The sequence below is a fragment of the Lissotriton vulgaris genome, chromosome 12 (assembly GCF_964263255.1).
Source record: "Lissotriton vulgaris chromosome 12, aLisVul1.2, whole genome shotgun sequence".
NCBI classification, from domain to species: domain Eukaryota; kingdom Metazoa; phylum Chordata; class Amphibia; order Caudata; family Salamandridae; genus Lissotriton; species Lissotriton vulgaris.
The window spans coordinates 695,862,050-695,885,571 of NC_141700.1; the positions used below are offsets into that span (position 1 = coordinate 695,862,050).

The 23,522-nt window shown below is 42.9% G+C and overlaps 2 protein-coding genes across 3 annotated transcripts; both read right to left on the minus strand.

Annotated features, from left to right (window-relative positions):
* Positions 1-17,292: 17,292 nt before the first annotated feature.
* On the minus strand, positions 17,293-21,234 carry LOC147678017 (arylamine N-acetyltransferase, pineal gland isozyme NAT-10-like). Of its 2 annotated transcripts, none has more exons than XM_086945895.1 (2): positions 20,029-21,234; positions 17,293-19,967 (listed from the first exon to the last, which is right to left on the minus strand). In XM_086945895.1, the coding sequence occupies exon 1, from the start codon at positions 21,230-21,232 to the stop codon at positions 20,360-20,362; it is 873 nt and encodes a 290-aa protein (XP_086802021.1). In that variant the 5' UTR covers positions 21,233-21,234; the 3' UTR covers positions 17,293-19,967; positions 20,029-20,359. The 2 variants fall into 2 exon arrangements, with proteins under 2 accessions (XP_086802021.1, XP_086802022.1); XM_086945896.1 differs by having other exon boundaries at positions 17,293-18,053; positions 18,432-21,234.
* Positions 17,293-23,390, minus strand: LOC147678016 (arylamine N-acetyltransferase, pineal gland isozyme NAT-10-like). The gene is made up of 2 exons (XM_086945894.1): positions 22,185-23,390; positions 17,293-19,967 (listed from the first exon to the last, which is right to left on the minus strand). The coding sequence occupies exon 1, from the start codon at positions 23,386-23,388 to the stop codon at positions 22,516-22,518; it is 873 nt and encodes a 290-aa protein (XP_086802020.1). The 5' UTR covers positions 23,389-23,390; the 3' UTR covers positions 17,293-19,967; positions 22,185-22,515.
* Between the last annotated feature and the right edge of the window lie 132 nt (positions 23,391-23,522).

Here is a 23,522-nt window from a genome sequence, read left to right on the forward strand (position 1 = left end):
AAGAATGTAGATACAGTGATTCACCTTACGTCAATGATGCTCATCTAATGGGATGCTAGTCACAGTATGCTACATAGCCTATTGTGTTTCTGGTGCCGTAAACACTACAATGGAGACACACACATTAGTCACTTCCTTGTCCGGACATGTACTGAACATGCCCAGAGCCCCAGAGTCATTGTGGCTATCCCTGCCCTGTTTCGTCATACGCCACACAACTCCGATTATGTTCCGATGTTAGCCCCACATAGCTACCTGTGGCAGGCGTACTCGCTGTTGTTGTGCAGGTCAGTGGTCTAGTTGTCAATATGTCACAGCCACTCCCTGAGGGCAGATTTGCACACACCACACCCATCCGGCACATGCGTCACGGGCCATGTGACCACGCAAATATAATGGCTCGACAACGTCACATCCTTTATTGCCGGTAATGACTGGATGGTGGACCCTCCACAGGTCTGAATCATAAAGAGTCCATGAAAAGTTGCGTAGAGGGTTAGTCGCACCCTGAGCTGTATGACCATCATGGGCCTACCACCATGTGGCGTGGACTTGAGTTGCACAGGGTTAATGCCACCCGAAGATGATGTGGCCATCAGGGGCCTACTACCATGTGGGGCAGACTTGAGTTGCACATTGTTAGTGCCACCCGAAGCTGATGTGGCCATCAGGGGCCTACTACCATGTGGGGCGGACTTGAGTTGCACAGTGTTAGTGCCACCCGAAGCTGATGTGGCAGTCAGGGGCCTACAACCATATGGCGCGGACTTGAGTTGCACAGGGTTAGTCGCACCCTAAGTTGTATGGCTGTCAGCGGCCTAACACCATGTGGCTCTGATTAGCGTTGCACAGGGCTAGCGGCACCAGAAGCTGATGTGGTCTCCGCCATTGATGACTCAGGACTCAGCGACATGTGTAGGATTTGCTGGGCCGCCGAGCAGGTCCACATAATGTGCACCAAGCCATGGTGGTGGGACCGGGTCCTGGAGCTTTCATGGGCACTTGGAGTGCCACTGGTAGACACTCCAGTGGCAGCAGGTCTTTATTTGGTCATGGATGCACGGTGGCGGCGGTGTCTCTCTCTCTCTCTCTCTTCCCTCTCTTCCCTCCTTTCGTCCTATCTCTCTTACTCTCACTCTCTCTCCCTTCTACACTTCTTACTCCCTTCCCTTCCTTTCCTAACCTCTCTTTTTCACTCGGGCTTTTTTTTCCTTCTCTCTTTTTCTGTGTCTCACTCCTTTGATGTGCGCATTACACACATCCTTATTTTGTGCTTTATTTTCCAGGCTGTGTCGTCGACATTGATGGACCCGACAGGAGTCTTCCGCCTTTTGTTTTGTGTTTATTTTTTTAAATTTCAATAATGTTTTTGGTTGTTACTTAAGTGTTGTGTGACTCTTTCTCTTTCTTATTACTGTTATTTGGTGGTGTCCACCATGGTGTTATCAGGGGACTACTGGTGATGTCTGCAGTTTGCACCAGCTTCTGAATATTGTGTTAGATTTATCTCAACTTTAGTTGCATTAAAATGCTGATAATAAAATGCAGAGTAGGCGTCCCTGTGCAAAAACACACGAGATGCACCTTTGCGATATATTCTAAATACTAAAATCCTGTATTGAATTGCACTGTGGTAGTGGGTGCATTTACAGTGAACACACAAAAGCAATGAAGAAATCTGCTGAATGTCCTGGATGCACTGCCTTTGGCAGTGCTGCGGATAACTTACCGGCTGAGCTTCCGCATTGCGGACGTCACCTGCGTTCAACCTGTATTGCAATGTCGCACGTGCCTATTTGAGTGGTGCATTGACGTGTGCCTCTCCAACGTGTGGATAGCTGACATGGATTACGACGGGTGTGTGCTCCCTCTATTGGCCCATGAACAGATAAGGTAAAGACTAGGTCTGCCGTATTTTTCAAACTGTGCACCTATCTGGGACTCCCCGGGCCTGCCACTATGTCTGAAAGACAGGCTAGCAATCCTGGTGAGGAATGGAGGAATAACAAGATGGGGAGAATTGATGGCAGGAAGGTCCTTGAGGTCTTGGGAGGAGCTACGGCAACAGTTGGGCCCTCGGTTCTCTAGATTTAAGTTCCTACAATTAGACAGTTGGGTCAAGGCTCTGTGTAGGATAGGGGTACCATTTGGGAAGACTAGTACCATGGAACAACAGCTGGTGGAACAACAAGTGGGGGGGGGTAAAGAGGTGACTCTGTGGTACTGGAGTTTGCTAGAGGAGCTGATGGAGAGTTCAGTCTTCCGGAGGAATTGTGGGGGGAAGAGTTAGGTGTCCAATGTGCAGAAACTTGGAAAAGATCTTGTACCCTCCTATACAAAACTGTTAAACCAGCATGGCTGAGACGTAATCATTTTTTTACGATACATTGAGCCTACCTCTCACCCTTGAAACGGTCTAAATTCCTCCCAGGCAAGAAATACAATAAGTGTAACTACATCGAGGATTCGGACATCCATATGTTCAAGGACTGCCCCTACATTGCCCAGTTCTGGGAGGAAGTGAAAGTAACTCTAAATTCTATCTTAAACATATCCTTGTCCATCACACTGCCACTTATTATCTTTGGCTGGGATGCTAGTATATCTGGCCATGCAAGGTCTCTTTTGTTCTATGCAGTTTTGCTGGCCAGGAGACAGATATGTAAAGGCTGGGCAGAAAATATGGCACCATCACACGCAAACTGGTTGTCATCTATGTATGAAACATCTAAGCTGGATATGGCCAGATCTTGCAGTAAACGTAACTTGGCTTTCTGGGACCTGTTGGTTCAGTGTAAATAGCTGCTGGGGTTTTTTTTGTTTCACCCCCCCGGTCCTATGATTATGCCATTCTACTTCAAGGACCAGGGCCCTTTCCTTCGTACCATGGTTGGTACTACAGGTTATCAATACCAAGATGGAGTAAGTGCAGGCCCGCTCCTGTTTATTCCCTCCTCTACCTCTCAAGGTCCATCAACTGCCAATCCTCAGAAATCGTGTCACCGAGTGGGCAACAGTAAACACTTCGTATCTCGGAGTACGACACGCTTGGTGGTTGGCGGCATATTAAGACGAGGGCAAGGCAAATGAGGACAAAAAATAAATAAATATTTATCAAACAAAAACAAAGTAATTAATTAATAAACACAACAATAAACAGACTGGACTAATTTACATTGTTCAATTAGTCTGAGGTTTCTTAATATAGGTTGTTGATTTCCTAATGATGCCAGAAGTAACATTATTAGTGTGAGTATTAGATTTAAAAAAAATACCTTAAGCAGACGGACAGGTTTGAGAAAAGGAATCCGCCATTGTGTCCATATATTGGAATTCGGACTGACTTCACAAGTTCTTCACCTTCAATTTCGATGCAATCTTTGTTTGTTTTGGTTGTCTAACACTTTGGAAATGTGAGACATTTTCAGTTATAATCTCTGCTTTACTCTGCACAGAAATCATTGATCCTTTTACTTTAGTCACAGTTAAAGTATTTGAATCATAGAAACTTTGAGATTTCTTTGTCTGTGGCTGCCTGATTAAAACTACATCACCTAGATGTGAATCTTGTATTACGGCATATCTTTGTTCATCTGTATATCTTTACTTTCATTCTTCTTCCAGCATATCCTGTCTGAAAACGTCTTCCCATCATTCTGGAGACCTTGCATGTAGTTGTGGTAGCCACTTTGCTTTATTTGTCCAAGCAACAGTTCTGACTGAGTTTACCAGTGGATCCATGAACATTGTTCCTATAATGTCTCAACATTTAGCATAATGTGTGATTTAATGCCACTGGTAACTGTTTAGCTATCTGAACTGTCTTCTCTGTGAAACTCATTAAATCAACCAATCATTCTATTTGCTTGTGGCCAGAGAGGAATTACTTTTGACAAATTACTTGCATATAATTTAAGATTTAAGAATGTTTTTAGACTCTTCACCACTGACTGGAAGTTCATTTTCAGTTTGTAACACAGACGGTATTCCCCATGTCGAAAATATGTCTTCTAGAATTGAAAGTACAGAGGATTATGAGGTTGATATGGAAATCTTGAGTATTCATCCATAACAATAAACAGATAATGTACTGAGTCCAGGGGCCCGTAGAAGTCTGCTGCAAATGTTTTTCAGACTGAATCTGGAGGTTTTGACATCTTAAGCTCTTCTGTGAATATTTTCTTTGCAGTGCATTGGCATAGATGGCAGGCTTGAATAACTTCTTCAACACGAATATCTAATCCAGAAAACCACATTTAGTCTTATAGAAAAAAGTTTATTGTGGACATTTTTCTGTGTCTTTCGTGAGAAATAGAAATCAATCAAATTACTATCTTTGTTACTGCAAGAAGAATTCTAGATAAAGCAATTCCAAGTTCTTTCACTACTTACTCTATGCAAAGTGTGGGATCAAAATATGATAGATGCGTGGCAAATGAAATATCTTTTCAATTTCCAAATATGATACTTCAAATTGTCCCTTCCCTTCAAACTTGTTTCCTTACTTTATTAGCTTTAATATACTGTGAACAATATCTAGCCAGACATAGAATCGCAGTTCCGGCAGTTCCTTCTAATGCATTTATTTCACCAAAGAAGATATTTTGGCAGGATCTGAACACATTCCTTCCTTTGAAAACATATGACCATGGAATGTCAATTAAGGTGAGACCAGCTTCATTCAAACACTGAGATACTTTTGTCAAGGCATAATCATGTTCTTCTTGAGTTTTTCCAGAAAATAGAATATTGCCATCATAATTCATGCAATTTTCTACACATCTGATTACATTCTTTATTGTATATTTCAGCAGCCGAACAAATTCCAAAGTTTAATCTTTTGTATCTGAACAAACCCAAATGAGAGGATAATGTTGTTAGGTATCACAAATGTTCATCAGTTTCCAACTGATGATAACCTATGCACAGATCTAGCCTTGAAAATACTGCTGCACTGTTGAGATTACTTATCATGTCATCCAAATGTGGTCCTGGATGCCTTTCCCTTTCAATTGGTGTATTTGCAATTCTCATTTCAAAGCATTGCCTGATTTTTTCTGAGTTTTTCCAAAATGCTGAACAAGTCTCTAGCTCAATAATATCTTGCTGTGGTATAAAATATGCAATAATGTATCTCTTTGACATTGTTTTGTAGATATACTGGGAGCTTTGTATGCATTTGTACTACTGTTTTATTGACTCATTTATAAGTAAAATAATTACCTTTTCTTAAATTCACCTACATTTTTAAATTAACTTTGACATTTTCCCAGGACTGGATGAAATTCGACCCATAAATTGTGCAGTTACATTGCTCAATAAACAAGTACCTGTGACTTCTTCCTGCAAGACATAAATTTCTTTCTCAATTGATGTGTTTCAATAAGTGAGAGTTTCCATGAATTTTACTTTATTATTGACAGGTTGTCTGACACTCACTGAAATATATTTACATTAGATGGGATTAAAGGAGGCTTTTTAGCCATTTTCGTATACTCAGATACATAATGTTACATGTTGTTCCACTATCCAAAACAAATTGTGCTTTGTGAGAACCAACAAGAATATCAACAGTGGCTGTTTTCTTTATATGATCCCTTTGCATTAAACATATTTGTTCTGAACTTGTATCACAAACTTCTTGTATTATGTGCACAGCTGTTCCATTGAATTCTTTTTTTCTGAAAATTCTTGATTGACTCAGTAACAATTTAACGTGGCTTATGTATTTGCCACCACTTTTCTTATCTTGGTTTATTTCATCCTTTCAAATCTCTTTTTGTTATAGTTTCCATTTTTGCTTTGCACATAGTAGCAAAAGGTTGTCTTCCTCCACACTTTCAACATATTTGTCCCACAGCTGGATAATTGTCTGTGTGTGATTATTGTATGCATCATCAGTAACACTGCTTTCTTTATACTTTCTCCTTTTTGTTCTTTACATTGTTCATACTTCCTTTTTCAATCTTATAGCTGCTTCTTCATTATCAAACTTGTCAAATTCACAGAATGTACCTAGCTTACATAATCTTGTAACAAAATTGTTAATTGATTTATCCTCTGTTTAAAATGCAGTATGAAAGTGTACCTCTCAAAATATATATTCAGTTGTGGGTCAAATCTGTCATTATGCATTTTATAAGCTCTTTATAAGTTTTTCCATCCTCCATAGGTAATGTGATAATTAAATATTTCACTTTATCTCCTATTAACTAGAATAATAAATCTCTTGCCCGTTCATTAGAGCAGTATTCTCCACAAGATGCTATAGTTTATCGCACCTTCACAAAGCATAGGCATATACCATCACAATATAACATTCTGGCTGATCACCCTGCCCCAAATCCTCACTGCTTTAAACTTCCACGTTCTCATCTCACACTGATCCCACACAATCTATTATATTTCTCATGTATCAAACTCGATAATGCCGCTATCACACCTTGACCCCACACGCTGTATTATAACTTCATGCTACCTCAGTCCCACATCCTATATTATATCTTCTCCACTCACTAGCTGATAATTTTCAATCAATCAATCAGAACATTTATAGAGTGCGCTACTCACCCGTGACGGTCTCAAGGCGCATGGGGAGGTGGGGGTGAAGCAGCTACTGATCGAACAGCCAGGTCTTGAGGAGTCTCCTGATGGTCAGCAGGTTCTGGGTCTGTCACAGGTGGATGGGGAGGGTGTTCCAGGTCTTGGCGGCGAGGTGGGAGAATGATCTGCTGCCGGTGGTAGTTCAGCAGATGCATGGGATGGTGGCGAGGGCGGAGTCTGCAGAGCGAAGCTGGCGGTTCGGGGTGTAGAAGGTGAGTCCTTCGTTGAGGATTGCCGGTCCGGTGTTGTGGAGTACTTTGTGGGCATGGGTGAGGAGCTTGAAGGTGATCCCCTTGTTGATCAGGAGCCAGTGCAGGTCTCTCAGGTGAACAATGATTTGGCTGTGGCGGGGGATTCCAACGATGAGGCGTGCAGAGGCATTTTGTATGCGTTGGAGTCTTTTCTGGAGTTTGGCCGTGGTTCCACGTAGAGGGTGTTGCCGTAGTCCAGCCTGCTGCTGACGAGGGCTTGGTTGACCGTCCTCCTGGTGTCAGTGGGGATCCATCTGTAGATCTTGCGGAGTATGCCGAGGGTGGTGAAGTAGGAGGAGAAGACAGCGTGGCATTGCTGGGTCATAGAGAGCGTTGAGTCCAGGATGAACATAATATACATCACTCAGATCCCTCAGATTGTATCAGGTCTTCAACACAACCATATCCCAGAGCCAGAATCATTCCCAATCACACATTGATGGGGAATGATTTATATTACACGTATTTACATTATCCTAGGCTCATACCTTCCTCTGTTCACTCATTACATGCTACTTCATATTGTGACACTGTGAGACATTTCAACCATATGTTAAGTAAAAATAAGCAACAGCTTAAAAATAGGTAGCATATGGAGAGTGTTCAATGGAGCCCTAGGGTAAGTGTGAGTAACCTGTTTTTCTTTACAAGTTCAAAACCCTTGTGTTGCTGTTGAATATTTGTAAACATCAGGGAGTGTTTAGGTAGAAAGGTGCTCAATAGCCAATTATTAGAATTTTCTTTGTGGAACCAAAAGATAAGCGTTCACATTGTTACATTGGCATTCAGAATACGTGTTCTATCATTCATGTGCAAATGGTCAGATGTATTTCTATTATATAAAGTGAGAAAGAGTCATTGGCCCCTAGGTTTAGGTCAATTGTGTTCAAAATATTGAATGTTTCCTAAATACAGGGCGTGTGGTCACGCTGGTTAGGCTAGTATGGATCGGAAGATAATGGCTTGCATCTGGTCCCAGGAAAGGTCAATGGTTGTTTACTGCTTACCATTTATTTGGAATTTACTATCTGGGAGTGGACAGAACACTTTGCAGGACAAAGGGCAGATTCAGCACTACCTCTTTTGACTTAGAAATGCTATAGAGTGCTTCTCTTATTTACTCCTAGGACCTTCCAGGCAGTCAGGCTCTAGCCAAGAAGCTTAAGGCAGCCGTAGTGGCAGCTGGGTCCTGCCATGTTGAAACTGTGGATCGTGGGTAATTTTACAGTAAATCAATAAGGAAGATTGGCAAAAGGAGGTGGTTTAACTATGAGTAAATAGTTACTACTGCCACAACATGATGCCAAAATCAGAGATGTATGGGTAGCCTATATGGGACATCCTATCACTGATAAGGAGTTGAAGGGGTGTTGCAAACAGATCAAACTTCTGTCCTGCAACCACAGACACAAACTCCTACATTTCAAAATGCTCCGACAGGCCTATGTTATACCTCATCAGATGGGTAGAATCCATAGCACCTACTTTACACACTGCCACAAATGCAACACACAGGCAGCTATGTTCATTCACATGCTGTAGACCTGTGGTGGGATTAGCGCTCACTGGCAGGAGGTACATGAACTGCTCCAGCGCATGACTGGGATGCAACTGACGCCTTCACCCTTACTAGCACTGGTCGGCTACACAGATACATTACCCAAAGGCATGTGCCGATTTGCAGCAATTGCAATGCTACTGTAGATGCGGGGAAATAGTACTTCGGTGGGGCACAGTTAAACTATGGCTCAAGAGCATGTCTAGTCTAGTGCAACACTACTAGCAACTTATAAGCTAGCTTACAGCCGCCAACATCCTGCCCCAAGGATGTTTGGCAACCTTTAAGAGATAATCTCTTGCAGCAGGCAGAGCAAGATACACAAGCCATTAAAAGGAGCAGTACATAGCGTCAGAAATTTAGCACATTGGGGAACTGTTTGAGAGAATGTGGTAAACTGATTGTTGGGGACAGGCGGAGGACCAAATGTCTTCTGCAATCTCTATATATTACTCAGTGGGGGGCAAGCAGATATGTACCTACCACTAGATACTATCAGAACTGTGGGTGCGGCAATATATATTGTACTGGACATATGTTTTATTTTATTTGAAAATGCTGGACTCGTTTTTTCTTGTTTTCCTTTTACATAACCATATTACACTGCTTCTGTATGCTTCTAATATGAAGCAATAAAGAAAGTTTTTTTAAACTATGAGAAAATAGTTAAGATTAGGTGGGAGTATGTTTCCAATCACTGTCTAGTACATAGGGTAAATCTGGCACCTCTAGCCTACATCCTCAGAGCATTCTTGGACCAAGGTATATTCAATCTGAAGAAGACCCTGCAGAAAGAAGAATCCTGACTGGTGATGCATGCTGGAAGAAGAGGACACGCACAAACACTCAAGGACTCCTGAATCCTGCTGACATCCAGGCAAAGGAACTGCTCTCCAAGTGTCAAGCAATTGCCCATCAGGGACATGAAAAGCAGAAGGACCCATGACTCCAAGAGGACCCATTTGACTCAAGAGGCCTGGACGCAGCCGGAGACCTGGCCAGAGAGATACCTGGTTCCCCAAAACCTGACCTGATGAGCTGGGGGCTGCAGCATTGAGCAGAAAACCTTTCCCAGCTGTTGATCAAGTCTAAAGGTAAAACCTTTCGAGCAGGACAACTTACTTGGCATATCTGACCTTCACTCCATCACAGTCAGCCTGATATTGCACTTAGGTCATTTTCCACTGCGAGTTCGAGTTCGAAAAATCTTTATTTCGATCACATGATCATAAAAGATATACATAGCATCACAGAATATTTCATTTTAAAATTTAAAAATGCATTAAACAACATTAGTGATCAAAATTAATAGAGGTATGCCGGGAATTCAGATCTGACCTGAGTCGCCAAGTCTCTTAATACAGCGATTTCTGGCATACCACATTGAGGTTAAGAATTTAGTCTGTCTTTAAAACTCTGTAAGCGGGTAAAAAAGAATCCCATGTTTTTCAGCAAAGGAATGAGCCAGTGTTTCCTGCTCCTCTCATAGGCTCGGCAGAAAAAGACCACATGTACATCATTCTCCTTTGTGTGGGCACATGCGGGGCAAATTTCTGTGGGGGAGCGACAAGACCATGTTGCTGTGAAAGATGCCAGGGGGAGAGTCCCATATCTCCATTGCAGGAATAATTTCCTAGTTAGTTCCGGAGTCATGGCATCTAGGACACTTTCCAATTGGTAGGAGTCTTTAGTTTTTATGAACTGGTTGGTCAGTGATCCGTCACGGGTGCCTTCAACAGCTCGGGAGAGCATTAGATCGTAGTAGGCTCTCGATAGCACCTTTCTGGGGGTCCTGTTACTTGTATTTGCCGGATCCAACCATAGTTCAGGAAGTCCAATTGCCTCAGAAATTCGCTTAATGTAGTTTAGCCAAGGTGTTCTTGTGGCATTGGGCAGCTGTAGGAATTCCTGTAGCTCAGCTCTGTAAGTTGAGAGGTCTGGACTGCTCCATAGGCGTCGCCAGAATGCTAAAGGTTTAAGCCCCAGCTCCTCCGTTATGGGCCGGAGGCCCATATCCAGCCTGAGAGGAAGAATTGGAGTACTCAACGGAAGAGCAGCAATCTGCCTCGGAAATTTATTCTCGGTAGTCAATAGTTTTGGTGCTGGAATATGACCCCACAACTCGCCCCCATATGTGACACCCCCCCGGGCCTGTGCCTTATAGATTTGGATGACAGGGGTAAGTGGCCGGTAGGGTGATTTATTCGCTAATCTCATAGTACCACCCACCAACTGTGCCAGTTTGATGTTTGCTTTTGACTGGTGTGCCGACCACGTTAGGTTTTCGCTGAGGGTGATCCCCAGGTATTCGATTGTGTGGACCCGTTCCAGTTGCACTGTACCTAGCAGGGGAGGTGGGCGGTTAAGGGGCTTGGGGTTGAGAATCATGTATTTGGTTTTCTGAGGGTTGATTTCGAGTCCCCTTTCTGTGCAGAACTCCAGAAAACCGTCCAAGACTCGTTGTATGCCCATCGGGAATTTAGACAGCAGCAGGGTGTCATCCGCAAACATAATTGCGGGCACCCTGCTGCCAGTCAGTTTTGGGGCATCAGTGTTGGGAATCCTGGTCAGGTGAGCGATTACCCCGTTCACAAAGAGGCAGAACAGGGTCGGTGCAAGCACACAGCCCTGTCTTACCCCTCTGCGAACGGGGAAACTTCCGGTTAAATTGCCACCTCTGCCGCACCTAACGCGCGCGTAGTTGTTATGATGTAATCTCATCAGGATTGCCAAGATATCTCCCGGGACGTTCATCTCCTCCATGACCTGCCACAATTTTGCTCTTGGGACCAAGTCGAAGGCGGCATGTAAGTCCACGAAAACTGTGTACAAGGTGCCGCCCTCGATTAATGCTGTCCTCCAATAATATAGGTTCAGCCTGAAAATGTGGTCGATTGTGGACACCCCTCGCCTAATCCCGCCTGGTAAGGAGTCAAGATGTCCGTCTCCTCCAACCAGTTCTGTAGCCGGTCCAAGATCAGTCTTCCAAAAAGCTTTTGGGATACATCAATAAGACTGATCTGGCGATAGTTGGCTGGCAGCAGAGGGGATCCCTTTTTGAAGATAGGAACCACCTCTGCTCCCAGCCAAGTATCCGGAACCTTCATCCCCCCTAGATCAGCATTATATATCAGCGTGAGGTAGGGGGCCCATATCCCTGGTTCCTGCTTAAATAGGTCGCCGGGTACCCCGTCAAGGCCTGGGGCTTTCCCTGTTGACAAGCCAGCTATAGCCACCCTCACCTCTTTTTTTGTGAAAGGTTCTCCTTCAGAGTCAGGCACTATCATATTGTATGGTGAATTCAGAGCCCCTTCCTCCATTGAATACAATGACTGGAAGTGGTTCTGCCATATACTAGGAGCTATGTTGGGCTCGATTGCCGAGGATAAATCCTCCGTTCCATTGGACACTATGCGCCAGAATTTGCTAGAATCTCTAATGGCGAGTGACCTTGAGAGTTCCTCCCAATATTGTTGGCCCCACTCAGCCCTGGCGTTCGTCAGGAGCTTCCTATAAGCCCTTCTCCTGGATTGAATTTTTTCCCTGCCTTTGCGCGCCTTTATTGCAAGTAACAATTTAGTTTTGGAGTCCCTGCATGTGGCATTATACCATGTTCTCTTGGTTGTTAGACCGGTTTTGCACCCTCCTTTTGAAAACAGGTCCAACTCCAAGGTACTAATTAAGTCTACATGAATCTGTCCCAACTTTTCTCTGTTTTCCCCTTCTCCTAATTTCACCCCAATGGAGAATGCCCTCTCTAAAAGCGGGGTAATTCTGGCGTACAATTTTGGTAGCTTATCGCCACTTGTGGCCAGTTTCTCCCACCTTACTCTTCTCCGATTATTTTCCAGGAGCAGGCCTGACTTATCATTATTAAGACCGCGGGCTATGTCCTCATTGCCTGGTAGGGCATAATCGAGTTCCAGGGCGTTGTGGTCACTGTCTCATTTCTCGGTAACCTTAAAGTCAATGATTTGTGACCACAGTGGTAATTGAACGAGAATATAGTCAAGTCTCGATTCACTGCCAGATTTATTATAGGTGCATTTGCTTGGCATGTCTGACTTACAGCGCCCATTGCAGGCCCTTAGACCTTGATTTAAAGTAAGGGCGGTTATCTGAAGGGCGAGGGGAGTCCAAGCTCTAGGTGGGGGCGCCACCGTAACCGGTACTAGCCATCGTGAATCTTCCTCAAAGGAGGGTCCATCGCGAAGGCCTGGTAATGGCTCGTAGTGTGAATTTAAGTCACCTCCCACCACATAATGAAGTTCCCCTGGGGTGCCATCTAGGAAGGCCGAGAGTTCCTCTATAGTGTTGGATTCTCGTGACGTGGGTACCGGTCTCAAATACACATTTACTACCACCAATTTCGTGGAGTTTGGCCACTCTAAGAGGACAGCAAATATATTGTCAGAGTCTGTCGTCATACAACTGGCATGGCAGCCTAGATCTGATGCTACCCAAGTTGCCAGTCCTCCAGATGGTCTGCCCCGTCCCCCCACTTAGCTGGTTTGGAGAATACTGCATATCCCTGAAATGTGAGTTCTTCTCGAGCCCAGGTCTCTTGGAAAAGGCATACACTTTTTGAATTAATAAAGGAAACCCACTCCAGACAATCGATTTTGTTGGCCAACCCAGCAACATTCCATGAGATCAAGGTCATGGATTGTGGGTTGATAGGAGGTGGCCCTATATCGGGGGCATTAGAACCGTTAGTCTGATGGGTGTCCATCGGGAGAGGGGACAATTGCCCCTGGACCTACCCTATATTGGTATTAATCTCAGGTATGTCCACTGGGGAAGGCTCTAGGACTTGATGAGGTGTTAGTTCACTATGTGCCCCTGTGACTTGCGTTTGTTCCAGGGGTATGCTATTCCCTATCCGATGGAATGGGAAGTACTCTCTCCCCTGTGACTCAGATTGTCAATCAACCATTTCGAGACTACTATATCTGTTGTAAGTTGGAAAGTGGGCTGGATAGTGCATTCTGTGAGGCCCCGGAACTCCTCTCATGCTTCCCCCCCTCCGCCCCTCCTCCTGATGTTGGGCTCCCAACCTACCTCCTCCCCATACGGTAAGAAGTGATCAAGAACTCTGCCCCTCTGGTGATATGGATCCCTTCTCTCCCTGCGGCAGCTCTCCAAGTCATCCATCAATTCCTGGTGTTGCCCCCATCTCTGATCCTCTGAAATATATAAATTCCAAGGATAGAAAAACGAGAGAGGGAGGGCTTGGATGTTACTACCTTGGTCGTCAGAAGGCCAAGTGCAGATGTAGGGGGCTGTGTTTGGCTCTCTAAAAGTAACCAAGACACAGTCTCCTCTAATTGATTTTCTGGAGTATCCTACCCAGGGAGCCCGCCTAACCATAATAATGTCACTAGTTGTGCCTTGTGGGAGCGGTCTATATATAGACAGCCAGCTAATGACTTTATTTTTAAGGAAAGGGATTGATTCTGTTACCATAGGTTTTAATTCAGGGACCCCTGCCAAGAACACAGTATAGGGGGACGCCTCTGGTGGCAAATTTACAGGTTTAGATTTGCGGGGAATGTTGTGTTTTTTTCCCCGAAAGTGTTAATTCGCTCTGTGTAGCAGTCGGGATTATAGCAGAGTCTTTAGATGGGGGAATAATAATGAGAGTTGGGATTGAAGCCTGCTGGGTCTTTGGAGGGGCGATATTTGTGTTGGGGTTGGCCAGGGATTGAGGGATCTTATTTTGGTTCGATTTGGGTTGTGGGTCTTGAGTAGCAGTAACTAAGCCCTTTTTCTTTAGGGTTGTAATGGACTCGGTTCCCTTTTTAGACTTTGGATCTGTGCCCCCTTTAGCTCCTTTCAATTCGAGTTCCATGGAATCTGCTAGTTGGACTGTAGATTTTTCAATGTTGACCAACCTAGCTTCGATCTTAATCAAGCGAGCTTCAAGGGGACTCAATAGGGACCTGAAAAGTGTGCCTTTATCCGCCAGTGTGATGTCATCACTAGAATGTTCCACTGAAATGTTGTTTAAATCGGCTGGTATAGCCATGTGGATGGGGGCTAAAGGTGAGATTGTTATACTGGGCTTATCCGAGTTAGTATCAATGATGCTTCCTTTGGCGCCATTTCCCCTCGGTGGATTAGATTTTGAGGCTTTTGTCTTACTGCCTTCCTTGTTTTTCCCCCCCCTTCCTCCTTTTTTGAATTGCACCTTCCCTAGCTCCCCTTGTTAGATCAGAGCTAATCTCTTTGTCATTAACTATAACTATAATGGGTTCAAGGGTCGGGAGCGGGGTTCCAGGTGGAATTTGGGGTGTTTGGGCTTTGGGCAGGGCCATTAGACTCATATCCTCAAGGTCGCTGGGGGCCTCAATTGTGAAATCTGGGTTAGTGGTTGATTCGCTAGGTGGCTGATTTGCCCCATATCCCTCAGTGCATAGTTTGTGGGTTCTAGCCTCCCATCCGGGGTTTTAGCTTGGGCCATTGGCCCCATCGAAGATCTCCTAACCCAGTCTATTTCCTGGGAAATTTGTCTCTCCAGAACTTCTATTTCCTCAATCCGAAGTGATCCAGCTTTGACAAAATAGTTGTCGATGGTACCTTTAGCAGCTCCAGCCGCGGCCAAGGAAGATTTGCTCCTAGTTTCTCTGGTACACATTGCTCCGTTCTTCGAATGGGATAAACGGGCAGGGGGAGGGCCCGGCCCGGTCTCTGCCGTCCTCGAACGGCCTCAAACGGCCTGCTCTTTGCCCGGTCTTCGCCCCGTACTGTGTCCCGCGCGTGTCCCGCGGTCCGCGAGAAGGGGCGGGGTTAAGTAGAGAGTGTTGGGGGCGGGAAGAGACACCAGCTGCGCTGTGGTCATCAAAGCGCTAGGAGTGCTGGGTCTCGCAGTCCCGTCCCGGTCCCCGCAGGCAGTAGTCTCTGCTCCGGTGCTCCAATGTCCTGTGTATCAGAACTCCTCTGGCAGGCAGGGAAGAAAAGCGGAAAGGCAGTGGCAGTGAACGGGTATGCAAACGGCACCCGTGGAGCGGGGGCCGGAAGCCGCTTTTAGCCTGCGGGAGTGCTGGGGGCGGGAAGAGACACCAGCTGCGCTCTGGTCATCAAAGCGCTAGGAGTGCTGGGTCTCGCAGTCCCGTCCCGGTCCCCGCAGGCAGTAGTCTCTGCTCTGGTGCTCCAATGTCCTGTGTATCAGAACTCCTCCGGCAGGCAGGGAAGAAAAGCGGAAAGGCAGTGGCAGTGAACGGCTATGCACACGGCACTCGTGGAGCGGGGGCCGGAAGCCGCTTTTAGCCTGCGGGAGTGCTGGGGGCGGGAAGAGACACCAGCTGCGCTGTGGTCATCAAAGCGCTAGGAGTGCTGGGTCTCGCAGTCCCGTCCCGGTCCCCGCAGGCAGTAGTCTCTGCTCCGGTGCTCCAATGTCCTGTGTATCAGAACTCCTCCGGCAGGCAGGGAAGAAAAGCGGAAAGGCAGTGGCAGTGAACGGCTATGCAAACGGCACCCGTAGAGCGGGGGCCGGAAGCCGCTTTTAGCCTGCGGGAGTGCTGGGGCGGGAAGAGACACCAGCTGCGCTGTGGTCATCAAAGCGCTAGGAGTGCTGGGTCTCGCAGTCCCGTCCAGGGCCCCGCAGGCAGTAGTCTCTGCTCCGGTGCTCCAATGTCCTGTGTATTAGAACTCCTCCGGCAGGCAGGGAAGAAAAGCGGAAAGGCAGTGGCAGTGAACGGCTATGCAAACGGCACCCCGTCCACTGCAAACTGTTGTTTTTCCGTAGTGACTGAAGTTTTCTGGGCATTTTTGCCTTAAAAATTCAAAAAATAATATGTCATAATTTTTTCTAAAATATTTTGTTATTATATTGTGTTGGGTTTTTTACTTTAAAAGTGTTGGTATTTAATAAACTTAGCACACTGTTCTCCAAGCATTGCCTGCAGCTTGCACTTTAGATGCCAGGGAATAATCAGATTTTTGAGTTGGTAGGGCTACTACCCCTTACCAAATTCATAACTCCTTTTCTGACAATGGTCAACATTTAGGAAAATTGCGCTCAAAATCAGTTTCTGTAGGGACGACAACAACACCTCAGCAGCCCTGGGAAGATTCAGGCTTGCTTGACACCCAATGAAAGTAGTACATTATTTCATGAGTATCTCCTTCGAACATATAGGTTTTAACCAATTATATACAGATTTTGTTCTAACATACACATTTTTGCCACATTTTTATAGTCTCTTATCAGTGAAGAGTTCCACTGTTCCACTGAACTTACAGGAGGATCTTGGGATCACTTATGCCCATTTAGTGGTTTGATTTGAGCCACATCATCAAAAAATCCTACTCTGTGGTCTCGGGGACAAAGCCCAGAATGATTCCCTTCCCAAGGATGAGAGAAATTTATCCATTGGAGATGCTTTTTCATTGGGCCCATAAAGTAAAAGGTTGAACGTTTATACTTGTTCGTCTGTTCATGCCACCCCATTTACCAAATGTAAATGCCCAGGAGTAGAAAACAAACTTGGGCCACAGATTGACAAGCTTTTGAGCCAATACAGAAAAGCCTAATGATATGATGTTGCAAGAAAGAGGTATTCACATTATGTTTTCATGAGCTAAACATTCTCAACAAAGTTGCTAGAGCTATTACCAGAGTCCTTGTCTCAATTATTTTTTTTAAAGGACAGTTCTCTTCATAAATCATTACGACTTTTGAATTGTCACAGTATCAATCTTCCGATTATTAATGTCCCATGTACATCCCATAGTTCCTTTATTTTATGATCTATAACATTGAATAGTTTTGTATTGTTATGTATATTGAACAAGGCTATTCATAAAAGGGAACACAACAATTCAGTGGTATTTTGGGTGATGTAAATAACTGAAACGACTTCAATAATGCAAAACACATTATGCTTAGGTTTTACTTTACTCGATTTATGCACTGTTACAATTTGTGTAATAGAAAATCTTCCCTAAAGGTTTTGAAGTTTTTTAACATTTAGATTTCAAGAAGGAGTTGTATATGTCTACTGTATTGAAATTTACCAATGCTCTCCAAAACAAGTCAATATTGAATTGAATTTAATATAACTAAAATGACAAGTGCATCTGATAAACTGTTAAACTACTACCTGGTAGAACCATGAGGTCTTCCTAATCCTTTCTTAAATGGCCACAGAATTCTAAAAGATCGGATCGGGATTTCAATCTTTTTGTTTTGTAATACTTCTCACCACCCTGTCTCTGCAAAATAATAATCAGTCACTCAAAGCATCCTAGGAGGTGACGTTTCCCGGCATTTCAAAATTCTTAAGCAATTCCAGGCTCTTATCCTATCCCCTCTGAATAAGTAAGCCCTTTTTTGGACAACCAGAACAAGTGCCTTCCTGAAGCATATGAACATCAGCCTTCTTTATGGCAAAGGGCTGAATGGTGGTTCTAATGAAACATCATCTGTGTCAATTACTATAAAGCAGTCTTCTAAGAAGTTAGATAGATATTCTTGCAATGCTCCGTTTAATATGCTGTTCATTAAAAGCAGGATCTGCCCCTATAAACCACCTAGAACTAGGATGCTGATTACAAAACATCTGATATATTGTATTGAAATTGAATTCAGATCCTTTTACAGACAAATCTTTCAAGAGTAGTTCCATCCTGAGGATACTCTGGCCCATCAAGGTATCTATAAAGACCCTAGGTAAATAAGCATGCTCCTTGTACTACCCCTTCCTGCGTTAGGGATTTAATTGAATGTTGAGTGGCAAGAGGGTTTCCTAAGAATTAGACAGTTACAGTGACTATTATTGAGTATGGGCCTGCCCTCTAGCTAGTGTGATTAGTTGTATACTACACCAGTGCGCACACAAACATGTAGACAAAGAATGGATATCTGATGAACAACTCTTAAGTTGCCTCAGAGGAGGCATTTATAAACCACCTAGAACTGGGATGCCGATTACAAAACATCTGATATTTGGCATAGAAATTGAATTCAGATCCTTTCACAGACAAATCTTTCAATAGTAGTTCCATCCTAAGGATACTCTGGCCCATCAAGGTATCTAGAAAGACCCTAGGTAACTGAGCATGCTCCTTGTACTACCCCTTCCTGCTTTAAGGATTTAATTGAATGTTGAGTGGCAAGAGGGTTTCTTAAGAAATAGACAGTTACATTGACTATTATTGAGTATGGGCCTGCCCTGTAGTTAGTGTGAGTAGTTGTAGACTACACCAGTGCTCACACAAACATGGAGCCAAAGAATGGATATATGATGAACAACTCTAACATGGCCTCAGAGGAGACATTAAAAAAACAGTGATGGGGAAGGACAATGCTTAGCATAAGGCAACCCAATCATGAAAAAACAAAAACATCTTAATGAAATGGCTGTGACTGTGTGACTCATTACAACTGTGACTAACTGCCTTATGTGGACAAAATGGATTGCCCCACAATGTGATGGTACAAAAAACACTATAGAGGCTCGAATTCATACCAGATTTTCAAAATAACCACTATGTAGAGGAGCTCCATTAGATTATTTGTAATACAATCAGCCTGTGAATATCCAGACTGTCAGGCATAGATGTGGCCTATAGTGAGTATAGATCATGTACCAGTCAAAATGATGGGATCATTCCTGATATTGTTACAAAATGACTCACTTGAAGAAAGTTCAATGTCTCCATGTTGAATTGAGGTCAGGTTGGAAGTTGTAAACTTTGAGATTGCTTCTCTTGAAATGTTGATTTGGGGAGGGTAAAACGAAGGTAGTCCAAAGGTTTACCTGGACATATATAAGAGCATACTAAACCTCCCAGCCACAAAGGGATAGACCTGTAAATTGAGCTGTACATTGGGTACATTGATTACCCAGACAAACAGAAAAACATGACTAATGATGAAACATGGGTAAAACTGAGAAAGGTTCATCCAGATTAGGTGTAGTAAATCGGCTCCAGAAGTATAATCAAAGTTGAGCTCAGTTATCTACGTGGACAATATATGTTAGAGTCCTAACTGAAAATGCTTAAAAGGCACTGTCTGGCATCAATTTTGAAAAACCTTCCTGTGCTACTTTTTTTTACCAATGTTCTCCAGGAAACATCCATTACAGAGCATTCTTTACATCGCAATGCTTTTACAAAGAAACTTTTACAATGCAAGTGCCTTTACAACACATGCCATTACAACGCATGCCATTACAGTGCATGCCATCACATTATAAAGCATGTCATCACAACACATTATGAGGTAAGTTATGGATAATTTTAAATTTTAGGGTGGGTATGGGTTTAGGGGTAGTTGGCAATAGTCTTTTTTATCCCTACACTATCCAACACCTTCCCTACTGTTGCACTCACTGGATGGGGAATAGTAATTTTTACCCCTATGCTATCCAACACTTTTCCTACTGTTGTACTCACTGGAGTGGGAATAGTAATTTTTACCCCTACGCTATTCAACACTTTCCCTAATGTTGCAGTCACTGGAGAGATAATAGTAATTTTTACCCCTATGCTATCCAACACTTTTCCTACTGTTGTACTCACTGGAGTGGGAATAGTAATTTTTACCCCTACGCTATTCAACACTTTCCCTAATGTTGCAGTCACTGGAGAAATAATAGTAATTTTTACCCCTATGCTATCCAACACATTCCCTACTGTTGCACTCACTGGAGTGGGAATCATACGTTTTACCCCTAAGCTATCCAACACTTACTCTACTGTTGCACTAAAAGTATTATGCATTGTAATGGTATGCGTTGTGCTGTAATGCGTTGTATTGGAATGAGTTGTAATGGTAGTTTTTTAAAAATGCGTTGTAATGGTATGCATTGTAAAATCATGCAATGTAACGGTAGGTGCGATGTAAAAACTGCATTGTAAAAGCATGCGTTGTAATGGTTTGCATTGTATCGTCATATATTCATGTTCTTCCACCTTTTCACAAGTGATTTCCTATCGCCTATAGTAAGTAAACACCACTTGTGAACACTGGCACAAATTTCTTTTCTAAGATCAAATTAAATTTGTCTCTTAGAACCGTTTCCACTTCTTCATCTTTAATGGTTCTGAACTCCACCAGGTCCATATTATCTTTGTGGTTGTATGTTATTTCTGTATAGTTCCAGCCACTCAGCAATCGAACTCCATCGGCGAGTTGTAGGGTACAGAGGGACTTCTTTCTAAATAGTGAATCTGGAGATGTTTGGAGGAGCTTGTTTATGTCCAGGAAATCCTCTATCGTTCTCTCCTGAAGAGTGAAGCGATATACCTTCGTATATTCATCCTTATGCAACAGATTAGAATCAGAAAAACTTTGATCAATAACATATTGTTTTCTTCTTATTTGATCAAAGTGCCAAACCCCATCAATGTCTGTTAAGTGAAATGTGGCAGGAACCTGAGGCTGATCTTTTCCTGATATCAGCTCCAAGGGTTCCCATATTTGAAAATAGGCACCAAAACAACCATCGACGATATACGCTTGGCCATCAACAACCACTTTGAGCATAAGATGAGACATATAAGTACTGTATATTTTCTGCAATGGAAGGTAAACACTTCCTCCATGCATTGTGACCTCATATCCCATTGTCTTAAGTACCCAAAACAATAGGTGATTCTGTTCAAAGCACCATCCTCCACGTCGCTTTCTTACAATTTTGTTATATATCACTTCAAGAGCCAAGTCAATGGCTTCCCCACACTGGACACTCAAGCTTTCAAACGGAACTGTCTTAATATGTTGCTTGAAGATCTCTTTCAATGTTTCGTAGTCACAATTTTCAGTGGCTCCTTTGTACTGGATTCTTGAGAAATATTCTTCCAAATTCATTCTTGATACTACAATAAACATAGTATGATCAGTTGTGTGTAATGAAATAAAGACATATATAAAGTCACAAGCAAATATGTTTTAGTGCAAGCTGGTTATCATACATTTGTTTTTTACATGCTTTTTTAAACTAAAACAAGCACATTTGCTATATGAATACCTTCTCTAGACAAATGTTAATGCTTGGTTGAAAGCTATGAAGTCAACACACATTCCTTCTTTAGGTTAGTTATGACACACTTAAGAAGTTAAGACTTGTAGAGGAAACTATGATTGCATTTTGCAATTATGCAAAAATAGAATATTTTATAGTAGTATACAATTCTGATTAAAAATAACATAAGATTGAGAGGTAATTTATTAAGTGCTATAATCAACTGTGATTGACAGCTTTTTTTGCCAATGTTCTCCAGGAAACATCCATTACAGAGCATTCTTTACATCGCAATGCTTTTACAAAGAAACTTTTACAATGCAAGTGCCTTTACAACACATGCCATTACAACGCATGCCATTACAGTGCATGCCATCACATTATAAAGCATGTCATCACAACACATTATGAGGTAAGTTATGGATAATTTTAAATTTTAGGGTGGGTATGGGTTTAGGGGTAGTTGGCAATAGTCTTTTTTATCCCTACACTATCCAACACCTTCCCTACTGTTGCACTCACTGGATGGGGAATAGTAATTTTTACCCCTATGCTATCCAACACTTTTCCTACTGTTGTACTCACTGGAGTGGGAATAGTAATTTTTACCCCTACGCTATTCAACACTTTCCCTAATGTTGCAGTCACTGGAGAGATAATAGTAATTTTTACCCCTATGCTATCCAACACTTTTCCTACTGTTGTACTCACTGGAGTGGGAATAGTAATTTTTACCCCTACGCTATTCAACACTTTCCCTAATGTTGCAGTCACTGGAGAAATAATAGTAATTTTTACCCCTATGCTATCCAACACATTCCCTACTGTTGCACTCACTGGAGTGGGAATCATACGTTTTACCCCTAAGCTATCCAACACTTACTCTACTGTTGCACTAAAAGTATTATGCATTGTAATGGTATGCGTTGTGCTGTAATGCGTTGTATTGGAATGAGTTGTAATGGTAGTTTTTTAAAAATGCGTTGTAATGGTATGCATTGTAAAATCATGCAATGTAACGGTAGGTGCGATGTAAAAACTGCATTGTAAAAGCATGCGTTGTAATGGTTTGCATTGTATCGTCATATATTCATGTTCTCTCACCTTTTCACAAGTGATTTCCTATCGCCTATAGTAAGTAAACACCACTTGTGAACACTGGCACAAATTTCTTTTCTAAGATCAAATTAAATTTGTCTCTTAGAACCGTTTCCACTTCTTCATCTTTAATGGTTCGGAACTCCACCAGGTCCATATTATCTTTGTGGTTGTATGTTATTTCTGTATAGTTCCAGCCACTCAGCAATCGAACGCCATTGGCGAGTTGTAGGGTACAGAGGGACTTCTTTCTAAATAGTGAATCTGGAGATGTTTGGAGGAGCTTGTTTATGTCCAGGAAATCCTCTATCGTTCTCTCCTGAAGAGTGAAGCGATATACCTTTGTATATTCATCCTTATGCAACAGATCAGACTTAGAAAAACTTTGATCAATAACATATTGTTTTCTTCTTATTTGATCAAAGTGCCAAACCCCATCAATGTCTGTTAAGTGAAATGTGGCAGGAACCTGAGGCTGATCTTTTCCTGATATCAGGTCCAAGGGTTCCCATATTTGAAAATAGGCACCAAAACAACCATCGACGATATACGCTTGGCCATCAACAACCACTTTGAGCATAAGATGAGACATATAAGTACTGTATATTTTCTGCAATGGAAGGTAAACACTTCCTCCATGCATTGTGACCTCATATCCCATTGTCTTTAGTACCCAAAACAATAGGTGATTCTGTTCGAAGCACCATCCTCCACGTCGCTTTCTTACAATTTTGTTATATATCACTTCAAGAGCCAAGTCAATGGCTTCCCCACACTGGACACTCAAGCTTTCAAATGGAACTGTCTTAATATGTTGCTTGAAGATCTCTTTCAATGTTTCGTAGTCACAAATTTCGGCGGCTCCTTTGTACTGGATTCTTGAGAAATATTCTTCCAAATTCATTCTTGATACTACAATAAACATAGTATGATCAGTTGTATGTAATGAAATAAAGACATATATACAGTCACAAGCAAATATGTTTTAGTGCAAGCTGGTTATCATACATTTGTTTTTTAAATGCTTTTTTAAACTAA